We start from the raw sequence: 21,607 nt of genomic DNA, 5'->3' as shown, positions 1-21,607 counted from the left end.
TGGTAAGAGTAGATCTACCTTTAATGAATCCATGTTGAAGGGGAGAGATGGTTCGATTGATTCGGGATATCAACTTATCTAGTACTAGGCTTTCAAAAAGTTTGGGTAAAGTAGACATTATACATATTGGCCTATAATTTGTTACTTCGCTCTTATTACCTTTTTTGAAAATGGGCGTTAAAAGACTAAACTTCCAAAGGTCCGGGAATACACCTGATGAGAGTGACTTTGTAAATAACTTATGAATAGGATATGACAATGTATGCATACAATTTACTAAAAACCTGGGCGGAACATTATCAGGTCCTGCGGATTTTCGGGAATCAAGACTCTTCAGCTTAGATATAATATCGTCTATGGTTACATTACAGTCAGATATATCAAGAGTTTCAACCAAATCAAAGCACGAAATATTGCTGTCTTCACTTGCATTAATGTAAACGCCGCTAAAAAAATCAGCAAAAAGATTAACAGTTTCCTGAAGATTTTGGGATAATTTAGAATCGAATGACACACTACTAGGTATGTAAGTACCATTTTCTTTTTGGGATTTAACATATTTCCAAAAGAAATTTGAGTCGTCCATGATAGAGCCTTCGACATCACTAATGTAATTTTTGTAACATTTTGCGGAGAGCTTATTGCACTCTGCCCTCAATTTTTGAAACGCAGTATAATCGATGGCCAGGCGACTTTGTTTGAATCTCTTATGAGATAATTTTTTGAGGTAAATTAAGTCTATCAGGTCTTTTGAGAACCATTTTGGGTATAGAGTTTCTCTGTAAGTCGTTAAAGGAACAAATTGTTCAATTGCAGAATTAACGATGAAGTAAAATTTTTTAAGGTGTACATTAATATCATCGTCGCTATCAAAGAATGACCAGTCAGTCTGTTTAAGGAAATTTGAAATTTTAACATAGTCAGCTTTTTTGAAATTTCGAGTTTCTACTACCTTTTTTACGATAGGAATTGGTTTAAGATTGGACATGCATATTTCTAGTGGTGGATGAACATCGACAGGTAATAGAATTTCGGTACTTCTCACAACACAGATGTCAGACACATTTGACAGTGCCAAATCCAACGTACGACCTCCTATATTAAGAACATTATTACACTGTGTTAGACCTAAGAACAGTGCCATATCTCTAATAACACGAATATTAACATTAGAACAAGAATTGACAGAATTCATATTACACCAATCATAATGTGGCAGATTGTAATCACCAACTAGAAGTAGTTTAGTATTAGGATATTTAGCACAAATTGATTCAACCTCGTCGCAGTGATTGCTGTAGCTTTGGACATCAGAATTCGGAGGTAAGTATGCACATCCCACTATTATTTTACCTCTAGAAGTGTTCACATTGACAAATAGTTGCTCGATGGATGTGTTTTTTGTGGATATTTTTGAAGAACTGAGATTTTTTGAGATAGCAATGGCTACACCACCTCCTCTCGTTTTGGCACTTGTTTTAGAATTCCTATCCATACGGTAGATGTTGAAATTAGGGAAGCCTAATTCGGCGGAATTGATTCCTGAGTCGAGCCATGTTTCGGTTAAAATGAAGATATCACTGCTGATAGTTGCCGCCGAAGTCAGCAACATGGGAAGTTTAGTGCGGATCCCTCTCACATTTTGGTAGTAGCATTTTATTTTTTGTTGTTTCAGTTTTTTGGCGCACATTCAATAATTTTAGGTACAGAGTTCACATATTTGATAGTTATATTGGTTTCACCGTTGTTCTTCCTCGTCTCGAGTTGTTGAATCAATATTTTGTACCATAAGAAGGCCTGCACCGGTAATATTGTTAAATTCCGATACAACAATGATATGTTTCGTCTCTGTGAAAAAATATGTTTTTGAGCTAATAACTTAACAGTATTAATTACCAAATTTAAAAAAAATGTATATTTCGTTTATTGTTTTTTGTTTTTGCATCTTTTAATAGTATTTTATTTTATTTTTAGGGATTCCGTGGATCTCGCGGTCGTCGCGGTTCCGAGGGTCTGTCGGGACCCAAGGGAGATACCGGCCAGCCGGGGTCAGGGGGCGCCCCCGGAGAGCGGGGGGCGCCGGGCCCCGAGGGACCCAGAGGCCCCACGGGGTCTACAGGTTCCCTGGGTCCGGCGGGCAAGGATGGGTCTCCTGGATTACCGGGAGAACGGGGTGCACCGGTAAGTTATACATTTTTTTCTGTAATTCGGTTTTGCAGTAAATGAAGCATGAAAACTCAAAAGCTACATGTTCCTTAGAAATATGACAGCTAAAAAATAAATTATATTTAAAATATTCTCAAAAATGCTCATTAACATGAGGAAAATTATCTTAAATCACATTTTTAGGTGATTAATGAAGCATGGATAATGATATCGCAAAAAAATAATCATCACAAAAATGTTTTATTTTATTTTGTGAAGTTCGGGCAAAAATATTAAAATATTATCCGATCATAATCTGAAGAACTTAATATGCCACAATTTACAATAAAAATATATCCGAAAAGCGGTTCATAAGTAGGAGATTTTACACTTTTTTTTTTAGGCTTGTTTCTTTATTTTTTTCTAGGCATATATAAAAATTCTCTTTTAAAAGAAAGGCCAATGTATGTTCTACTTGCACTATTTAATTCAAGCACGATTTATTTTATTGAACAGACCTGCGGTTGAATTTGCCTTATCAAATCTCTAAAATAAAAGTGATTAAGTCGTGTAAAACAATATTTGGCGCTCGGCCCGATGTAATGGACTAGCAGGCCTAGAAAATCGATCTTTCCGTGGGGTTTATTTTAATTATTTCTGATGAACGTATTACTAAATTCTCAAATGTTTCTAAAGGGATCCCTCGGGAAGCTAATAATACATTGTCCAAAAAAAAATATCTGGTACTTACCCTCCTCATTAGTCTTTTCTGGCCTTAATTTGACCAAATTTTTGTATTCCGTATTGATGGTTTGTGTCTATATTACGATTACTACGTGTACATCTGTTTGAGTGCAATTCAATAATCATATGTAACTCAAATTAATAATCTTTGCCAGGGAGAAAACGGACCGCAAGGTTCCATCGGGATCCCCGGCCCGACGGGTCTACCCGGACCCCTGGGAGAACCCGGTCCCGCCGGGGACCCGGGATCCCCTGGCGTCCCAGGACCCGCGGGGGATTCAGGAGCCCCCGGCGATGCGGGCAGGGTGGGGCCCGTGGGTGCGGCGGGACCAGAGGGTCGATCGGGACCCCCCGGGCCTTCGGGCTTGCCAGGGTTTCCCGGAGAAAGGGGAAATAATGGACTGCCGGTAAGAATTTATTTATATTTTGTTTTAGATTGGTTACAATCTTCGACTAAGAATTCAGAGGTCGCAAGCTTAAATCACAAATTATATATTTAAAACACTATATTATTAATTTTGGAATTTGTGAAGTTGAATATACGCCTTAAAAACATATATTTACATCTTTAAATTTTATATTTTGACAAATTAGTGAGACAAGAAATAAAAGAATAGAATTTTGGTAGCTACTTTCATACAAGCAGATCCAATTTTGAAAACGACACTAAAATTCAATCAAATTTGAGTTCAATAAACTTTCACGCGGGAATAACTAAAGCGTATCATCACAGACAACCGAATCTTTGAATATTTCGAATATTTGCGGCACGTTCCAAATTTTATAATGTATAATATATATAATGTATAAATAACACTAACAGACCAGTTAGACAAGCGTACAAAGAAAACATAAAAACTCCGACAGTAAATTCAAGCTTTGGACAAAGACACTACCAATACCATGCAATAAAAGCTTACAACAGTTTAAAACTTGAAATTAAAATTGAGGAAAATAAAAATAAATTCACACACAAAATTACAAAATGGATTAAAGAACAAAAAAGACAATATTACCAAAATTTCATAGCATAAAATACAAATAAAACCTTCACGTAACACACAAAACCAATATAAACACACATCACTCACAAACACACAAGATTATTTTCAATGTTCTATTTTTTTAAATTTTAAATATATTATATACGTCTGTCTCGACACAGGTGTACCCTAGTGAGACAGATGTCGATAAATACAAGTAAAAACTTTATATTGATAGATAAATAAATAAATAAATAAATATTATGTATTTTTAATTTTAAATGTTTAATTTTTCTCATTAAATGTATTATGTAGTTTATATTTCATATTATAAAATGAAGGCCTCAGCACGGGCAAGCCACCCAGTGAGGCCTACATTACTGGAAAACCTGAATTGTAAAAAATATTCTACCTAATAAATAAATAATGTTTTGCTAACATAATTATCATCCTATTCAAGGGCATGCCAGGTCTGAAAGGTGAGCTTGGCCCCGCAGGGCCTCTTGGCGCCCCCGGAGACAAGGGGGGCCAAGGAGAGGCGGGTGCAGAGGGCTCACCTGGGGCAGTGGGGCGAGATGGAGCCCTGGGACCACCGGGACCCGCTGGGGTCAAGGGGGACAGGGGTGAACATGGACCACCGGGTGAGATTATATTATATTGGAAATATTTTAAAGCATGTAGTAAAACAATGACTCAATATTGTGTTTAAATGGTTTGTAATATAATATGAATTTGTTTGGGAACAACAAATTGATAATGAAGACAGTAATTATTCGAACCCTTGGAACTATAAGGTTATATCTGTGCAATGTCGTGGTCGATATTGGTCTTTAGGACTTCTTTAGATTTCAACATCGCATAACATTACCGAGTCAGATATAACCTTGTTGTTCCAAGGGCTCAAATTGTAAAGGATAATGGAAGGTTTTGGGGTTGAAATAAGACATACATAGAACATAAGATCTGTTCTGAGTTATCCTTCATTAGAACTGATCTGTATTTTACCGTATTTAAGTTGATTTTTAAGCTAGTTACGGTCGTCATGTTGCTCTTTAGTAGAAACCCTGACAAGATAAGCTGATTAAGGCGATGCCCTACGTAGTAATGCAAAATCATGTATTTTTGGTTTGAAAATTTGGTCGCCTAGAAATGTTTCAGATGCTTTAATTAAATACTGCGAGTAGAATACATCTTGACCTTTGAAATAATCGAGTATTTTTTAGATAAGTCTTTTTATAAGCCCAGCAAAAAAATAATGTATAAGGCCTATGAAAACTGTTTTAAAGTTCAAAATCTCCTACTTACGAACCCATTTTCGGTTATCATTTTATTGTATAGTTTGTAAAATTAAGTTATTTATAAAATGATCGGAAAAAAATTAAATATTTATGCCTGAACATCCACAAAATAAAATAAAAGGCACTTTTTGGCCATGTTTTTTTCTGGCATAAATACAGGTGGATGGTGTTAAGCGCGAATTCAAACCTTATCGCCATCTACGTAAGGGGTGTTATTGATAACGGCTCGATTTAAAATATTACACGACGTAGTGCATCGCCTTAATATATCATTCCAGTCCCAGAGTGCACGAGACAAAGCCGGTTCACGGAAACAATCACTATGGACCACCTTCTCTCTAAACGGGAATACGCCATTATTGCTACATGAAATGATACGCTAGCAGTCTCATGGTGTACATTTTTTTTTTGGGTTTTGACTGGCATATTGGTTTCAGGACCTTCCGGTCGAGATGGCATCATGGGTCTAAGGGGCCTTCCGGGACCTCCAGGGCCTGTGGGATCTCCCGGGGAGGACGGAGACAAGGGGGACCTAGGCCCCCCCGGAGAGAAGGGCTTTAAGGGGAGCACTGGAGAAACGGTAAGAAAAACAAACTTTCCCTCTTGTGGCCGACATTCGTCAGCTCCTTTTCAGTAAGCTCAATAACTCCATTAATGAGGTCCTGAGGAAAATAATACCCCTCATCGCCTATATCATGTTATGTAGAGGATCTTTTAGACGAGAGAAAGGAGTCAACAAGGGTCTTGAGGCACATGTTGCAGGAAGGACGAAACGCAGACGCTGAGTAGTGGAACTCAAAAATAAGTCACAGAAACGACCCGTTCTCATGTGACAAATTAATGTCAACCGTGTACAAATGTTGGGCGCGCGTTTGGCGTGTTTCCCGTCTATGCACCGTTGCCGAAGGGATCAACGACGCTAGTTCCTCGGAGCACCTTCCATTGATATGGGAGAACAAGGACATCATTCCCAACTGACGCCTGATTTTGGGCAGGTAGAGAAGATAAGCAATGAAAGGTTTGGAACGAAGAATATATGATGTGAAAGTGGTTGGTAGAAGAACTTGGGGACATCCCATGTGGATAGTCAGAATAATATTATAAAAGTCAATGAAATTTTTTTTAAATATAACATAAAAAATCTATTTTTTCTAAATTTCCAGGGTCCAGGCGGCAACGTGGGTCAATCAGGTCCTCGTGGTCCCGCAGGCCCCATCGGCGCGGCGGGAGAGCGAGGCCCACGGGGAGAGCCCGGGCGAGGGGGTGCCAAGGGCGAGACGGGACCCAGGGGCGCAAGGGGCACGCATGGGCCCGCGGGCACACAGGGAGCTCCGGGGCAGACGGGGCCCAAGGGAGAGGCGGGAGACGATGGGGCCAAAGGTAGTTCAGATTGTTAAAATTTTGTTATATGACAAAATAGAACAGTTACAAACAGAAAAGTGACTAAATAACGACAACAAAAAAATATTGAAAAAAATAATAAACCTAACCTAAGTTATTATTTTATCATGTTCTGCTTTGTCACTGACTTCTGATCTTTGATTTTTATGTAATATTGCCTATACTATAAAACTGAAATACTATTGCCTGAAAATCACACGTTTCTTTGTCTACAGGTTCTATGTCAATGCAACTAAAATTTTTTTGGATTAAGATGTTCTCCTTTTTACCTAAATTTTGGTTTATGTAATAAAATTTATATACTTAGTACAAGATATTGATGATAATCAAATATTTTTTCGGTTTCAGGTCCAATCGGTACTGCGGGCATTCCCGGCGAGCAGGGCAGACGGGGACCCGCGGGGGCCGAAGGTGCCCCGGGGCTAGTAGGACCCACAGGACCCCCTGGAGCTCGGGGGCAGGACGGGCCTGCCGGGCCCCCCGGACCCGCTGGGGAACTGGGGAAGATTGTAAGCTTGGAATGTTTATATTTGTTGCACAAATTATTTGTGAATTACAAAACTTTAATTTATATAGTGGAATAATTTAACGAAACTAAATGGTTATATATAATTATTGAAGACAATATTTACGATTCTCAAGCGAAAGATATAAAACAGAAAAAAGATTTAGTCGCGTCTATGTCAGAGCACTTCCCCGGCAAGGAAGAGGTCCTGCGTTCAAATCCTAGATGCGATAAAATATTTTTCTATTTGAAAATTTTCGTTTGAGAGCCGTTAATATTGTCTTATTTATTTATGTAATGTTTAGGAACATTTACAGACTATTAACATGAAAAAGTCATTAGATAAGCGCTGCAAAAAGCGTAGATGTCCACTTAAAAATGTTCAAATCATGTACAGTTTAAGTATAATTACACACTATGTATTAACAAAAAAAAAATAAACAGCAAAACGTGAACAAATGCAAAGAAAAAGAGATAACACAAACAAAACATACAGATTAATATATGATCCAAAAAACAAAAGCAAAAAAATAGAAAACAAATAGAGTAAATAAAAAACAAACAAACATTCAAAACCTATTTGCATATATACATCCATGTAGTTACATTCAATAGAATTGTACAGACGACACATTCGAGACAATGGATTGAAGTATGCAATATTGTTCTTAAATAATTCTATATGGAATATATTCTGACTCAAGAATATTGCTCCACAATGAGTTGTTTCAAGCTTCTCATGAATAATTTTGTGTAGACATATTAAGTCAGCAAAATTGTCTTCTTTTATCCAGGGTCTTAAAAGTTAAAGTATTGGAGTCGTTCTTCGTAAGACTGGAGTAAGGCAATTAGTCCAAGTTTAAATGATAACAATCTTTTGTACAGATTCGATAGTTTTTGAATATTTCAAGTTGTGTGGGTAAAAATTTAAAAAAAAAATCTCGAACATATAATGTCTTCATATTATAAAACTTCCACAATTCCTTAATTCACAAACTCATCTTGCTCTAAGGACGGGTTATTTCGGAGAATTTGAAGAATTCATCAAATTTCAACGATCGTTTTAGGGATCTGTGAAAGTCTTATTCAAGTTCTGTTATAATATAATTATAGGCTAGTTGCTTGAAAAAACTGTAATAATAACAGAACTTGAAAAAATCTTTCACAGAACCCGAAAATGAACGTTGAAATTTGATGAATTGTTCAAATTCTCCGAAATAACCCGTCCTAAGTATTGAAATGAAATGTTATGGAGAATTGTTATATTTTTATGTGAATTTGAATTGCTGTTATTTATTTTGTATCGTAAATTTTTTTTTACATTTAATTTTTTATATCTCTTTATATGTTTTTTGTTTATATCTTGTTATTTCTGATTATTATTAGCATCTCTACACAGTGAAAAACAAATCGTAAACAAATTCTGTGAACATTTCAAAATGGATTATTGTGGTGACTTTTGACCGAGTCACTTTGTAACGGACTGGTTTCTATTTGTGTCTTCTTATGAAGAGATTAGTGGATGATCTCATATAATAATGATTGGTAGCTTTAAAATGATAATACTGGAGTGTAGGTACACTATTTACACGATTATTGTCGTGTTACCAGTACACGTTACTTAGAAGGAAGCTACTAGTAAAAAGACATGAAATACCTACTCATTTATAGTATTCGGTCTAATCATGCTGTCACTTTCATACGAAAATGTGTCTTTGATACATTCAGACATACATTCGTTACAATAATTAACATTTATACTCTAACCAACGTTAATTTTATAACTTTATCATGTTACTACTCTGTAAATCATCTCAAAATTTAAATAAATATTAATGGTTCACCTTTTTTTTTAACTTTTTTAATCTTTTTAGGGTGAAACCGGTCCGCCCGGCCCAAGAGGAGAGGAGGGTAAGCCTGGCGTGCAGGGCGAGGCTGGATTGAGGGGTCCAGTGGGCTCCGAGGGTCCTCGCGGCCTGGAGGGCGCACCCGGGCCCTTGGGGCCTCCGGGAGAGGCTGGCCAGGCGGGACCCAGAGGTCCTACAGGTCCCCCGGGGTCTAACGGAGATGCGGGGAAAGCAGGAGAAACAGGGGAACCCGGGGAAGAGGGCAAACAGGGGGAGACTGGTCTCCCAGGGAAACCGGTAATTTTTTTTATTTACTCAAATGTAGTAGATATTCATAATTACAAAAATAAATACTGTATTATAACATATTTTTTATTTCTTTCAGGGACCAGAGGGGGCAGCAGGTGTCCAGGGCAGTACAGGACTACCCGGAGAGAAAGGAGACACGGGGCAACTGGGCCCCAGCGGGCAGCCTGGCCCTGTGGGTGGGGCGGGGGAACCCGGCTCCCAAGGAGCCCCGGGGATGCGGGGACAAGCTGGACCTGCGGTAAGATTAAGACTTTATTTATTTATTTATGCATGCCCCATTTGGGCTTTTACATTTTATAGACATATTTCAAGGATATCTGTGCTTATTATCCCTTTTGTTAGAACATTTAAAGTTTTTTGTGTCATTGTCATTGTGTAAAACAATGTTTTTTTTATTTGTAGGGGGAAGTAGGCCCACCAGGCAAAGCGGGGGCCACGGGCCTAGCCGGCAGGGTGGGTGATGCCGGTCCCCGCGGCCCCAAGGGGGACAGAGGCCGTCGCGGCATCAAGGGCCACCGGGGCGAGATGGGCCGCGCCGGGGAGCGGGGGCCCACCGGCGACAAGGGAGAGAGGGGGCCCACAGGGGCCCAAGGGCCAGAGGGACCCAAAGGAGACGTGGTGAGTTGAATAAAGAATTTTTGAAAGTGGGAAACTTCAGTATGTTCCAGAGTGATTTTTTTTCATTGAAGAGATTAGTCGGTGGAAGCATATCGAGAGAAGATATTTGGATTTCTCGCAATCAAAATCCGGATATTCGGCTTTCTTACCACTCAAAATTCGAATACCTGGATATTCAGAATTCTCGAAACTCAAAATCCTCATATTCGGATTTCTTGCAAGCCAAAATCTCGATATCCGGATTAAATCCTAATTTTTTAAAATACGCAATCATTAATTTTCAGGGAATAATCGGCCCAATGGGTCTCAAGGGTTCCGAAGGCCCCGTGGGCGCCCCAGGCCCCGAGGGGCAGCCGGGCCCCAAGGGCACCTCAGGGGCTGACGGGCCCCGGGGCGAGTTTGGGCCTGCGGGCCCCGCTGGGCCCCCCGGACCTCCGGCTGAGATGCCCCTTCTACCCCCAGAACTTCTCTTCAGGATGGATGGAAGCCCCAGGGTTAGAAGAAGTACGAGGGGCGATACTGAGTAAGTGATCTTGCCTGGTTAACCTTCCTCTTGCTCATCTCTTTTCTCTTCCCACACCCTTCAGTCTCACAACATAGTCTCACTGGCGTGCGGTTTTCACGTCTAAAATAAAAGTTACAAAAAAAGTTAAGTGCGGCCCACTGTTGAAATTAGTATTTTGGTGTTATCTTCTATCAGAGGTTGTCTGTCAGGGCAACTCCCCACGCAGGCTGCAGTTTGAAGCTCACGGAACTGTACTCGTACCAGTCACGTAGATTTCGAATCCATAAATCTTGCTTTGCAGTTTTAGTTGGACAATCTTGGATTATTTGTCATTTCGACTTCAATCGTCAATTCTTATTTTTAAGAAAAGGGATGTTCACCACCTCTATGTAAACTGATGAGTAACTACCCGTCAAGTAACTTTATTCGTTGGATTTAAATGGCTGTGAAGCAGCTACCGTTTCACCACTGTCAAGTGGCTTCCAAATAGGTAATTGTTAGGATTTAGGGATGAGTAGTTAAAATTTACATTTACTACATGGATAGTGTTACTCTACGATGAAGACGAACAAGGTCGACTACAGTACAGGCCTTAGCGCATGATGATTTCGATGCATCGCGTGATCAAGTCAGTGCCATCGAGAAACAACAGTTTACAAATGGCGGCGATTGTTGTTGATACTCGTTGTTACTGCTGATTTGTGTGTTGTTTCACCGCAAACATACGAGTATAAAATAAACAGAATGACTAGACAATTTTAAACCCTAAAGTTTAGTTGGCGAAAGAACCCACTTGAAAAAAAATGTACTCTAGCAAGTATCTTGTAAGGCAAACGATCGATATTTTATAATTATTACTACTACTATTTTATAAAAACCATTTTTCAGCGAATTTGACATCGACGACAGCGACATCGAGAAGCTTTTGACACCACTACATTTACTGGACAAGGCTGCCATCAAACCTTCCCCGACCAACAGTCCAAATTCTGATGCCAAAGATTTCACAGAGGACTTGCTAGACGACCTTGGCGAAGACATTGAACCCAAGTTCCTGGACATGTACACCTCAATCTATTCCATGAGGCAAGACCTGGAGAAGATGAGGAAACCACCAGGAACCAGGGAGAGTCCGGCAAGGACTTGTAAGGATCTGCGATTCAGTCATCCCACGTTTAAGGACGGTAAGTTTCTGAATTTGCTGAATTGAACTATTGAAATGAACCATATTTCGTATCATTATTTATGTTTTAACTTCCGTTCGTAATTATCAAACTAACTTTGTGTTTAAAAACTTAACAAACTCATTAGTATTTTTTCTCTTAAAAATTGGAAGCATTTATAAAAACTTCAATGAATACGAGTATTATGCGCTCTTAGGACGGGTTGTTTCACAGAATTTATCAAATTTCAAAGATAATAGTTAAGTTTTTATTATTCACAATGTACATTTGTTACGTATAATTTTTTTTATAAAATTAGCGACCGGTTTGGACACGTCCGTGTCATTAACTAGCTATTTTAAAACTAAATTTTTAAGTGCAGAAATATGGGGTTTTATTTAGTTTGGTTCTTTGGTGGGAGGGATTTGAGGGAGGGGGAGGGGGTTGAGAGGGAAACGGAGGGAGGAGTCAACATAGCGGGGAACTTTGTCAATAGAGGTGATTTGCAAGGTGCTATTATTTTATTTACTATATTAATGCTTGAATTAATTTTTTTGTTGATTTCTAATGTTTCTAATGCGCACAAATTAAAATATTTATTAATGTTAGAATGTTTAAACTTAGTTTTATCCCGGTTGAAGCTATGGCCTGTCTCTATCAAATGATTAGCGAACTCGGAGAAATTATTATTTTTTAAACATAGTTCGTGTTCCCTAATTCTGGTTTTGAAATTTCTTGTAGTCATACCTACATACTGCGAGTTACAATCATTACACTCTAAAGTGTATATCCCATTTTTATCTAATTTATTTGAAACATCCTTGTTATTAATTAAGTTTTTTTATTTTAGAATTAGTGTAAAAAGCTGTCGAAATATTAACTGGTAATATGCGGGATATTTTTAAGGATAAGTCGCCTGTATAAAGAAGTTTTTTATGTATTAGATTTTTACTAGATTGAGTGTTATTATCTCCACTATAAATGTACTTTTTAGAAAATATTTTGGTTTGTTTCTTACTAACTAAACGATTAATTATGTCAGGTTTATATCCGTTGTTTAGAGCTATTTGTTTTATAATGTTAATTTCATTATTGAAATTCTCCATATTTAAAGGGACATTAATGGCTCGATGTATCATTGAGTTGAAGGAGGCGAGTTTATAGGACAAATAGGCATATCTCATTTAGATAACTTACAACAATAGTACCGAATTTTACATGTATTACCACGAAAAGACACATTAACAAGAATAGTGGCATAGTTATTAGTTGTATACACAAAACCAAAAAACACCAAGATATATCTCCTCGCATTAGAGTAGAAGTTAATCAGGTTCACAGATTGTTGCTGTATAGGTACTGAATACACTGATCGAAAACTTAACAATTTATTGAGGACCTCAACGATATAATAATAAAAAATAACAGATGTTAAAATACTATACATCATAGTGACGGATGGATTTAATTTAGGTAAAAACTAAATTGTTGGTTTATTTGGTTAAGGTTGGTACTGGGTGGACCCTAATCTGGGCATGGCTGATGATGCGGTGTACGTTTTCTGCAATATGACAGCTGGGCAGACCTGCGTGTACCCGGATGCGCACTCGGCACACATCCACGAGATCCCCTGGCAGCGAGGACGCGCGCACCAAGAGTGGTTCTCATCCTTGCGCGGAGGATTCAAGGTGAGATGATCTATTGCTTTATGGTGTGTGATGTGTGGAAGAATGATGGATGGCAGATCAGTGCTCGCACAGCGCTCCTGGTAACGCTGCTGATCTCGACACCAGGTGTGGTGGTTCTTGCGCAGAGAGATCAAGGAGAGATAATTTATATATTTTTTTATAACTAGTGGATCACGCAATGCTTCGCTATTGCTAATGTCTTTCTCGGGCGTTTACTACTGTGTACAACAATGTTACTATTAAAGAACTATATCACATCAACAGAGCCTGGGAAAGCCAAGGTTAAGATGGAGCGACAACGTCCTCAAAGATTTGTCTGCCTTGGAGCTTCGAAACTGGAGAGAGCTGGCGCGGGACCGAGATGAGTGGAGGAAGACTCTTGAGGAGGCCAAGACACACCAGGGGTTGTAGAGCCAAAAGTGATTATGATGATGATGACATCAACTTTAATTTCACTCCGTATGTCATTCCGGTGCAGGGATATTGAAACACTCTTGGCACTAATAAGAACAAATTTTCAGCGATATCGGTCAACCACTTTTCGAGTTTAGCCAGCACAAACATGAGCAATCAAAATTTTTATATTTTAAGATTATATGTAAGAAAAAAAGCAGTACGTAAAACAAAAAAACATTAAAAACAAGAGACAATACAGTTTGGATCAAGTGAAAACAAGAGATGCGAGAAATTTTGTAGAGTTCTGGGGGCTATCGCGAAATATGTCCGGAATATTGTCTCTGCGGTGGATGTTAGTTGTGATATATAATAGTCGACACATTCACACAGTTGGAGAAGATTAAGTTAGTTCTTCGGAAAGGAATATGGACAGTTTCGGGGTTTCTTAGTAGACAGTGATTGATATTAATTTTATTGTGGCCATGAGGGAGGTTTTTAAATGTAATAAATATTCTAAGCGTTTCTTATATTTTCTATTTGGAAAGCAGTGTGGGCAATGAAGTTCCATCCTTTCTTTACTAATTCGATTTTTAATTTGTTAATCTCATTTATTGGACTCAAAATTAAAGAACCGACTTCAAGAAAACTGCGAATTATGGATCTGTACACTTTCCTTAAGAGACATTGGATTTTTTAATGGTTTACCCTACGTGGTTATATTGATCGTGATGTGTAAAAAAATAACGGGCGACAGGCGCGGCGGTACAACACTTGGGAAGGCTTAACACAATCAAAAGAGGGTAATAAATAATTGATGAATAGGATACAGAAATGTGTTTGTGATTTGGACGTGTAGATAGGATGAAAAGAGAAATAGGTCGGTAACCAAGTAAATTCTGTGGATCAGTATATCAGGACATTGGTTTCTTGAGTTTCGTGATTTCGGCACAAGTGTAGCAATAGTGTATACCATTCATTGACCTCCTTACCCCTTTCAGATCACCTATGAGTCCATCGGCCTGGTCCAGATGAACTTCTTGAGACTGCTATCAGAAGAATCGTACCAGAACTTCACTTACTCCTGCGTCAACTCTGTTGCCTGGTACAGTATTAAATCATTAAAAATACTAATTTTGGTTATGACTCTTTCCGTCTGTAACTCCGGTTCAATGAACTCTAGGACTTTTGTTTTGGATTTTAGTGTCATTTTAAAAATTGGAAGTGTTTTTTTGGAGATTTCAGCAAGCGATAAAGTACCTACCTATAGTGTATTCATGACATTTGTCGAGAATTCATACTATCCATGAATTTTGACGGGTCTGAGCTAGGTATGAATTCTTTAACATTAAAACTTGAAATTGTCGACAGGAACAACATACCAATAGCACAGAAATGTCATAGTGTAATTTGTATTAATTTGCGTAGTGACGCTTATGCCACAATTATACATTATGTACATACAAAATGTGATCCTGCCAACAAGAACAAAATACCGAGAGCACAGAAATATGATTGTGTATTTCCACTTCGTTATTATGATAAACATTTAATGCTCAGTGATTGTAATTGTCAAAAATCACTTAACCATTTATATTTTAATAAAACTTTTTTTAGTGATTGTTTCATGGGTCTGCACTAGTTCAAAATGATAAACAATTCAATTACATGGGATGTTTTTGGTAGTTGACTTCAACAGTTCACGACATCATGGTGGTTAATATTTGAATTATTGTCCCTAAGGTATAACGCTGACACATTTGGTTATGAGATGTCTTTAAAACTTCGGGGGTCCAACGACGCAGAGTTTTCTCATGAGAGACCGAAGCTGAGACCCAATGTCCAGGTGGATGGTTGCAAGGTATGATTTTATTGCATTTTTTACTCAAGTTTCAAAACCACTTATTAAGTTCTAAACAATTTGGATGCGCAGATGTTTCGCTCGCAATTGTGTGAAGGTGGGGGGGTGTGGTAAAGAACTTAGTTGAAAGAAGTTGTCTTATATGTATATTGTTTACAGGGGAGGAAAGATTGGGAAAGGCCAAAATACTTACCCTTCGGTCTGGTCTTCCGTAGCCGCTGGTTCCTTTTACACAGATCAGTTCAAATATAATTAAGGCAAGGCAATAAAACAGCGATGTTCACTGAGGCTAACCCGCCTTATAAAAAACCGTTATTATTGAGGTTTTATTGATGTTTTGTTTTTCCCGATTTATTCGTATAACCCATTAGTCTACATAATTATCTAGCGGTTTTTCCATTACTTGTGCACTTATGTTAATGTATTTTATGACCGTCTTTGTGTTGCTTATATTTGTATCATGTTGTCTCCCTCTATATTTTGTTATATATATGCACACATTATGTACTTCTTGTTTAGTATTAATTTGTACCCTGATGATGCTTAAGTAAAGCGAAACCGGTCGGTTCTTAAATTAATAAATATCGTGGTTTTAAAACAAAAAAGTATTTTATTTTATTAAATTATATTCCCCACAGTTTCAGAACTTTCAATAGCTTTTTTCGCTGGCCCGTTCATTATTTTTCTGGATTCCATGTTCGAGTATTGTTATTTGAAACAGGTGGCCCTTATTATTATTACATATTATATTATATTTCGGACATCGTTGCATTGTGAATCATTAGAGCAGATCTTAGAGTAATATTACTCTAAGGAGCAGATGTAAAGTGACGTGTGTATTTGTGTACGTAGAAAGTTAATTCGCAAATAAATCACGATCGTATAGGAACAAGAAAAGAGACAAGACAACAAGAAAACTAAATTAATAAAAATTTACCCCGTAATTTCTAATGCATTGGAATTAGTTTTATTTCCCAAGTACCTATTCTGAAAAAAAAATAATAACTTTTTACTACACAATACATAAATAAAAATATGAATTATTAATTTTTATAGTAAATTATCGTTTATAATAATTATAAGCTTATAAATCAAAAATTGTATTTTTTTCTTCTCACCTATTAGATAGGATATAATTTTATGAGATAACATTTTTTTTTGAAATACGGGATATCTTTCGTGTATTTCCCATCTTTGAAAAAACAATATTTATTAACTCATAAACTTTACACGCGTAAAAATTATCTTTATAAATTCAAATATTTGCACGTAATCGCACGTCTGTAGATCATAGAACGATGAACGACACGTCTGCCCCCAAAGCCCTCGAGTTGGCGAATCAGGGGGGTATAACTCCGAGAAAAAGGTGGGTCAGAAAAAAAAGACACGGTAATCTCTATGGGTGACTTGTGACGTATATTTTCCACATTCCAAAACGAACTTCATGCATGTTTATAGGCCGCTGTCACGAACTTCATGCATGTTTATAGGCCGCTGTCATTGGCCGATTTTAGGCTAGCCAATGGGTTGGCTCCGAATGAGAATTATATTGTCTATGGTTACGCCTTTTTTATAGTTTCTATCCTAGTCGATGGTGAGTATGTGTAGTAGTGACGTATATTTTTCAGTTACAGACTTTTATCTATGGCAAACATTAGGACCCATGGGCTCAGTACTAAAAACCCGAAGATATTGATCTAGTGAGTGGTTCATTTATGTGGCGAATGAACTTTTCAAATAAAGATAGGTTAATCTTCAAGTCGGAGCGAGCGCGCTATAATAAATATGATTTAAAAGCAATAGGCGTAAGCGACAGTTGTGAAAATGTTTAATAAATCACGGCGTATTTCAAAAATAGCAAAAATTACTTTTGGGGTCTATTGAGTAGCATTAAAAGAAGCATTGTGATTTTTTTCATACATATAACTTGTAAAATAACAGAAATAAAAGTGTTAATAATATTTTTCGGAGCATACTTTGCGATTTATTTCTATCGAGGGAATTTCAAATAATTACCGTTTCGGCTTTTGGAACAAATAGATACTATCTTAAAGAATAACATATATTTTTTTAAGAGCTTAAAAACTTCAAACTTTTAAGAAAAATATCTCGGAAATTGGATGAAATTCGAATAGTGGGCCCTTAAGGCTATTCAGTTAAAACCTCCACTCTACAATTAGTATTGAAAAACAGTAATATACAGCTCATGCTGCAAAGCAAAACATTGTTAAGTTTTAAAATACACTATTAATTTGGTGTACCTATTTTATAATATCAGAGCTCGTTGTTTAAGGATTTTTGCTGCTTTATAAACAGATCTCCGATTTTCAGTCATTTGTTTTTACTTTTACAACATGGTAGATTTTTCATATAACTTTTTTGAGAACTCAGAATGTTGATATTGATACAGTCCACGATCAAAACTTTACCATCTGACAAATAGCTTTTGAAGATGATCGATCTTACTTTTAAATTATACATACACTCCATTATTTTTTTAAATAAACAAAACAGAAAGCATTTTGTAACATATGAAATCTTTCAAAATATTAAAAATTTATTTAGAGTAACAGAATTCAATACTTCGTTTGCGTGAAACTACAAACGAAGTGAACAATTAATAAAACAATCCTTTGTGTTTTTTGGTGTTCCTCAAGGATCACTCTTAGGGACACTTATCTTTCTGGTATTCGTAAATGATAATGTTGAACTCATTTGCATAAAATAGGATCTAAGAACATTGTACTACCTACACCAAATACCAGAATAATTCATTTCTAGAACTTGAAGCAAGTTTGTACATCAGACATTAGCGCTAAAATAAAATAATTTTTTTATATTTTATTCATTGTATTACTTTCAGAGCGGAAAGACCAAAGGCAAGACTGTGTTTGAGCTGAAGACCAAGAAGCTGGATGCGGTGCCTGTTGTAGACTTCATGCCAATGGACTACGGGAAAGACAGTCAGGCGTTCGGCTTCCAAATTGGACCTGTTTGCTTCAAATAGGGCAAATGAATTATTGAAATTCACACAAAACTATAAAAAATAAACAATTTCTTCTACTACTCTCTCTTTCGACCAATGTTCTACAGATTATCATTTCTGTACATCTTGTATATATGACCATTGTCATGTTACCAACATTTTTTTCTTGATAAAGAACCTCTAACAGGAGGTCGTATTCTCTCGGTGGAAACAAAGCGGCTCAGAAATCCAGTTTCTGCAATTTTTCTTCAAACTACTTTTCCTTTTACCGGTTTAACAATATTTGTGTGAATTTATTATATATTTTCATTGGTGTTTTCACTTTCCATGCAATTACTTGATGAATTACACTGCGTATAAGTGTTCTTTTTTTAGTTGCAAAATTCAATACTTGATTATACATACATTCTAATCATTACTGTTGAAATTTTTACAGTAGAAACTGCATTTAAATAGAAAATTAAGCATTTCTCTAAAATCACTGCCATTTTTAATTAGATGTAAAAAAATATATTACACAAATATCTAGTTCGATCAATATTAATGTACAAAAAATATGTTTTTACATTTAAAATAAAGAGCTGAGATTTTTGTTGAATTTATTAACATTAGATTACAAGTTATATATTAACAACAGATTTACAAACACGCGAAACTTAAAATATATAACAAATATTGGAGAACGATATTTTGTTAATAGCCATTTTATTAAAAGCTATTTTGTCCATCAGCTGTCCAATAATAATAAAACAGTTGCTATAAACCAAATTTGGTTCTAAAAACTTCTGTAAAGGTATTCTGTCCAAAGCTTTTTTGATTGTTGCCACAATTGTTATAAATATTCACTGATTAACGGATTGTATGTAAAATATGATTGTTTTATAGTTAACATTAAGTATAATTTATGACAAACCAAAGACTTATTTATTTTGTTGTGACGGGACCCTTGTTATGTAAATAATTATCTAGAATAAGATTTTTATATTTGAATTTATAATTAAGTAAGGTAATTTGTATTTTGGCCAAAATATTTAATTAAATAGTAAGGAATACTGACATTTGTTTTATTATTAATTTTACAGTGTAATTAACTAAGGAACACGCCGTTTCTCTGCTGTGGTAGGCAGAGAGAATGGACTGTCAAAGAGCTTGGTCTTGGCATATACTATTTGCTTCATTCGCATTCACACATTGTATTGTACATACTCTTCTCTTATTCTCTCTCAGACTCTTGACTTGTCTTTCTCAGGCGTTCCCGACTTCTCCTACCATTAAGATTTGTATCATATGCTTCTTTGCGAATCTCCACATTTACATGTTATTGATTTATCACACATACTCCTGAGGGATCTCATTTCTACATTTCTACGTTCAATTTGTTTATTTATTTGAATTGGGTTTAATTGAGCTCGTGACCAGATCTGAAAAGCCAGATACTTTCATAGCTTCCTCTACCTCATCTCCTTCTCTTCATCATTTCCCGAAACCTCACAAAAGTATGTCATAATTCGATCGACCTCTTTTTAGACGCTTTAAAACAATCTATACAGAGATGTGCAAAATGGGTACCCAAAACCATTTGAAATGCAAAATGGAAATGGGTCAAAACTTTTCCATTTGAAAATGCAAAATGCAAAATGGTTTTTAGAAAAGCATTTAAAATGCTTAATGCAAAATACCTATTTTCAAAATGCATTGAAAATGCAAAATGGTTTCTCAGGTCAAACAATTAAAATAATTATAGAATTTTTAAACAGTTTTGTCATTTAATAATGGACCTCAATGTAGAACAAACATATTACATGATGGTAAATCCAAAAATGCCACGACTACAGATAATGACGACTAACCACAAAAAATTTGCGCGGGACAAATGTTGCCAACGTAAAAAACATAGAAACTGCTATCTAACATTGAATATTACAGCGTCATGGCGCCATGTTCAGTATTTGAATCAGTATTTTTTGTAATGGTATCACTCAATTGCCAGGGCTTCTACCAAATGTAAATTATCTCTCATAGCGAGGTTGAGGACCGACTGATATTTGGGGCTTATGGAAAAAAGATGAGTGGAGATAGTAGGAAGAATGTTGCAAAAAAGCATTTAAAATGGAAAATGCATTGAGAAAAGCATTTAAAATGCAAAATGGAAAATACCCATTTTGCATTTTGCATTTCCATTTGAAATGGATTTATTTGAAATAAAGCACATCTCTGAATCTATAATATTGTCAAGTATTGCAGACATGAATTACATTTTGTTATAATCATTTCATAGGTATAAACGTAACGAATTTAAACATTGATAGAATATTAATAGCACATCTAAAAAAGTATCAGAATGCACAAAATTAATGATAAAATTCGTGAAAACTTGAATATTAGCTTGTACATTATTAGTGTCAGTAGAAATTAAGGTCTGTCCGCCCAAAAAAGGTGTGATAGAACACTCCTTTAGGAGGTTAAGACTGTCGACTTGCGACTCGGAGGTCGCAGGTTCAAATCCCGGAGTGCGCAAGTAAATTTTATTTGATTAATTGCTGTTATTTTTTAATATACAGGGTGTTAAGGGACGTACTTGACTTGCTATAACCGATGATTCCTGACATTATTTGGACTAAAAATATTACCCCTGACCCCAACTCTATTACCTATTGATTTTTTATTTTTTTTAGTTGAAGTCACCGGAGACCACTCTTCTCCGTCCCCTCCATTTTCGGTGGTCACTGGCTAATGTTGTGACTGCATATCTTCATTTATAATGCCAAAATGTCATTTATTCTGATAAGATGCCATTGAAATTGCCAAGATGCCATTCATACTGCCTAGATGCCATTTATACTGCCAAGATACCATTTATACTGCCAATAAGCCATTTATACTGCCAAGATGCCATTCATACTTTCAAGATGCCATTCACACTGCCCAGATGTAATTTATATTGCCAAGTTGCCATTCATACTGCCCAGATGCCATTTATACTGCCCCGATGCCATTTATACTGATGCTATTTATACTGCCAAAAAGCCATTTATACAACCAAGATGCCGTTCACACTGCCCAGATGCCATTTATACTGCCAAAAAGCCATTTATACAACCAAGATGCCGTTCAAACTGCCCAGATGCCATTTATACTGCAAATATGCCATTTATACTGTC

General features: G+C 36.6%; 1 protein-coding gene across 1 annotated transcript in view; it reads left to right on the top strand.

Moving 5' to 3' along the window:
• Positions 1 to 19,507, top strand: part of LOC149415045 (uncharacterized) — a 59,950-nt gene extending 40,443 nt beyond the window's left edge. The window contains exons 20-34 of the mRNA XM_089643435.1: positions 1,975 to 2,181; positions 3,045 to 3,296; positions 4,333 to 4,513; positions 5,608 to 5,750; positions 6,334 to 6,550; positions 6,920 to 7,080; positions 8,951 to 9,220; positions 9,309 to 9,470; positions 9,635 to 9,850; positions 10,135 to 10,373; positions 11,244 to 11,539; positions 13,025 to 13,206; positions 14,601 to 14,704; positions 15,343 to 15,460; positions 18,324 to 19,507. Coding sequence (XP_089499561.1) covers positions 1,975 to 2,181; positions 3,045 to 3,296; positions 4,333 to 4,513; positions 5,608 to 5,750; positions 6,334 to 6,550; positions 6,920 to 7,080; positions 8,951 to 9,220; positions 9,309 to 9,470; positions 9,635 to 9,850; positions 10,135 to 10,373; positions 11,244 to 11,539; positions 13,025 to 13,206; positions 14,601 to 14,704; positions 15,343 to 15,460; positions 18,324 to 18,467 — 2,892 coding nt within the window. The 3' untranslated portion in view covers positions 18,468 to 19,507. The remainder of the gene's footprint in view (positions 1 to 1,974; positions 2,182 to 3,044; positions 3,297 to 4,332; positions 4,514 to 5,607; positions 5,751 to 6,333; positions 6,551 to 6,919; positions 7,081 to 8,950; positions 9,221 to 9,308; positions 9,471 to 9,634; positions 9,851 to 10,134; positions 10,374 to 11,243; positions 11,540 to 13,024; positions 13,207 to 14,600; positions 14,705 to 15,342; positions 15,461 to 18,323) is intronic.
• Positions 19,508 to 21,607: the final 2,100 nt, after the last annotated feature.

The sequence above is a fragment of the Hesperophylax consimilis genome, chromosome 19, assembly GCF_061612785.1.
Source record: "Hesperophylax consimilis isolate HC1 chromosome 19, BYU_Hcon_1.0, whole genome shotgun sequence".
Classification (NCBI taxonomy): Eukaryota; Metazoa; Arthropoda; class Insecta; order Trichoptera; family Limnephilidae; genus Hesperophylax; species Hesperophylax consimilis.
This window is presented reverse-complemented; position numbering and strand designations above follow the sequence as displayed.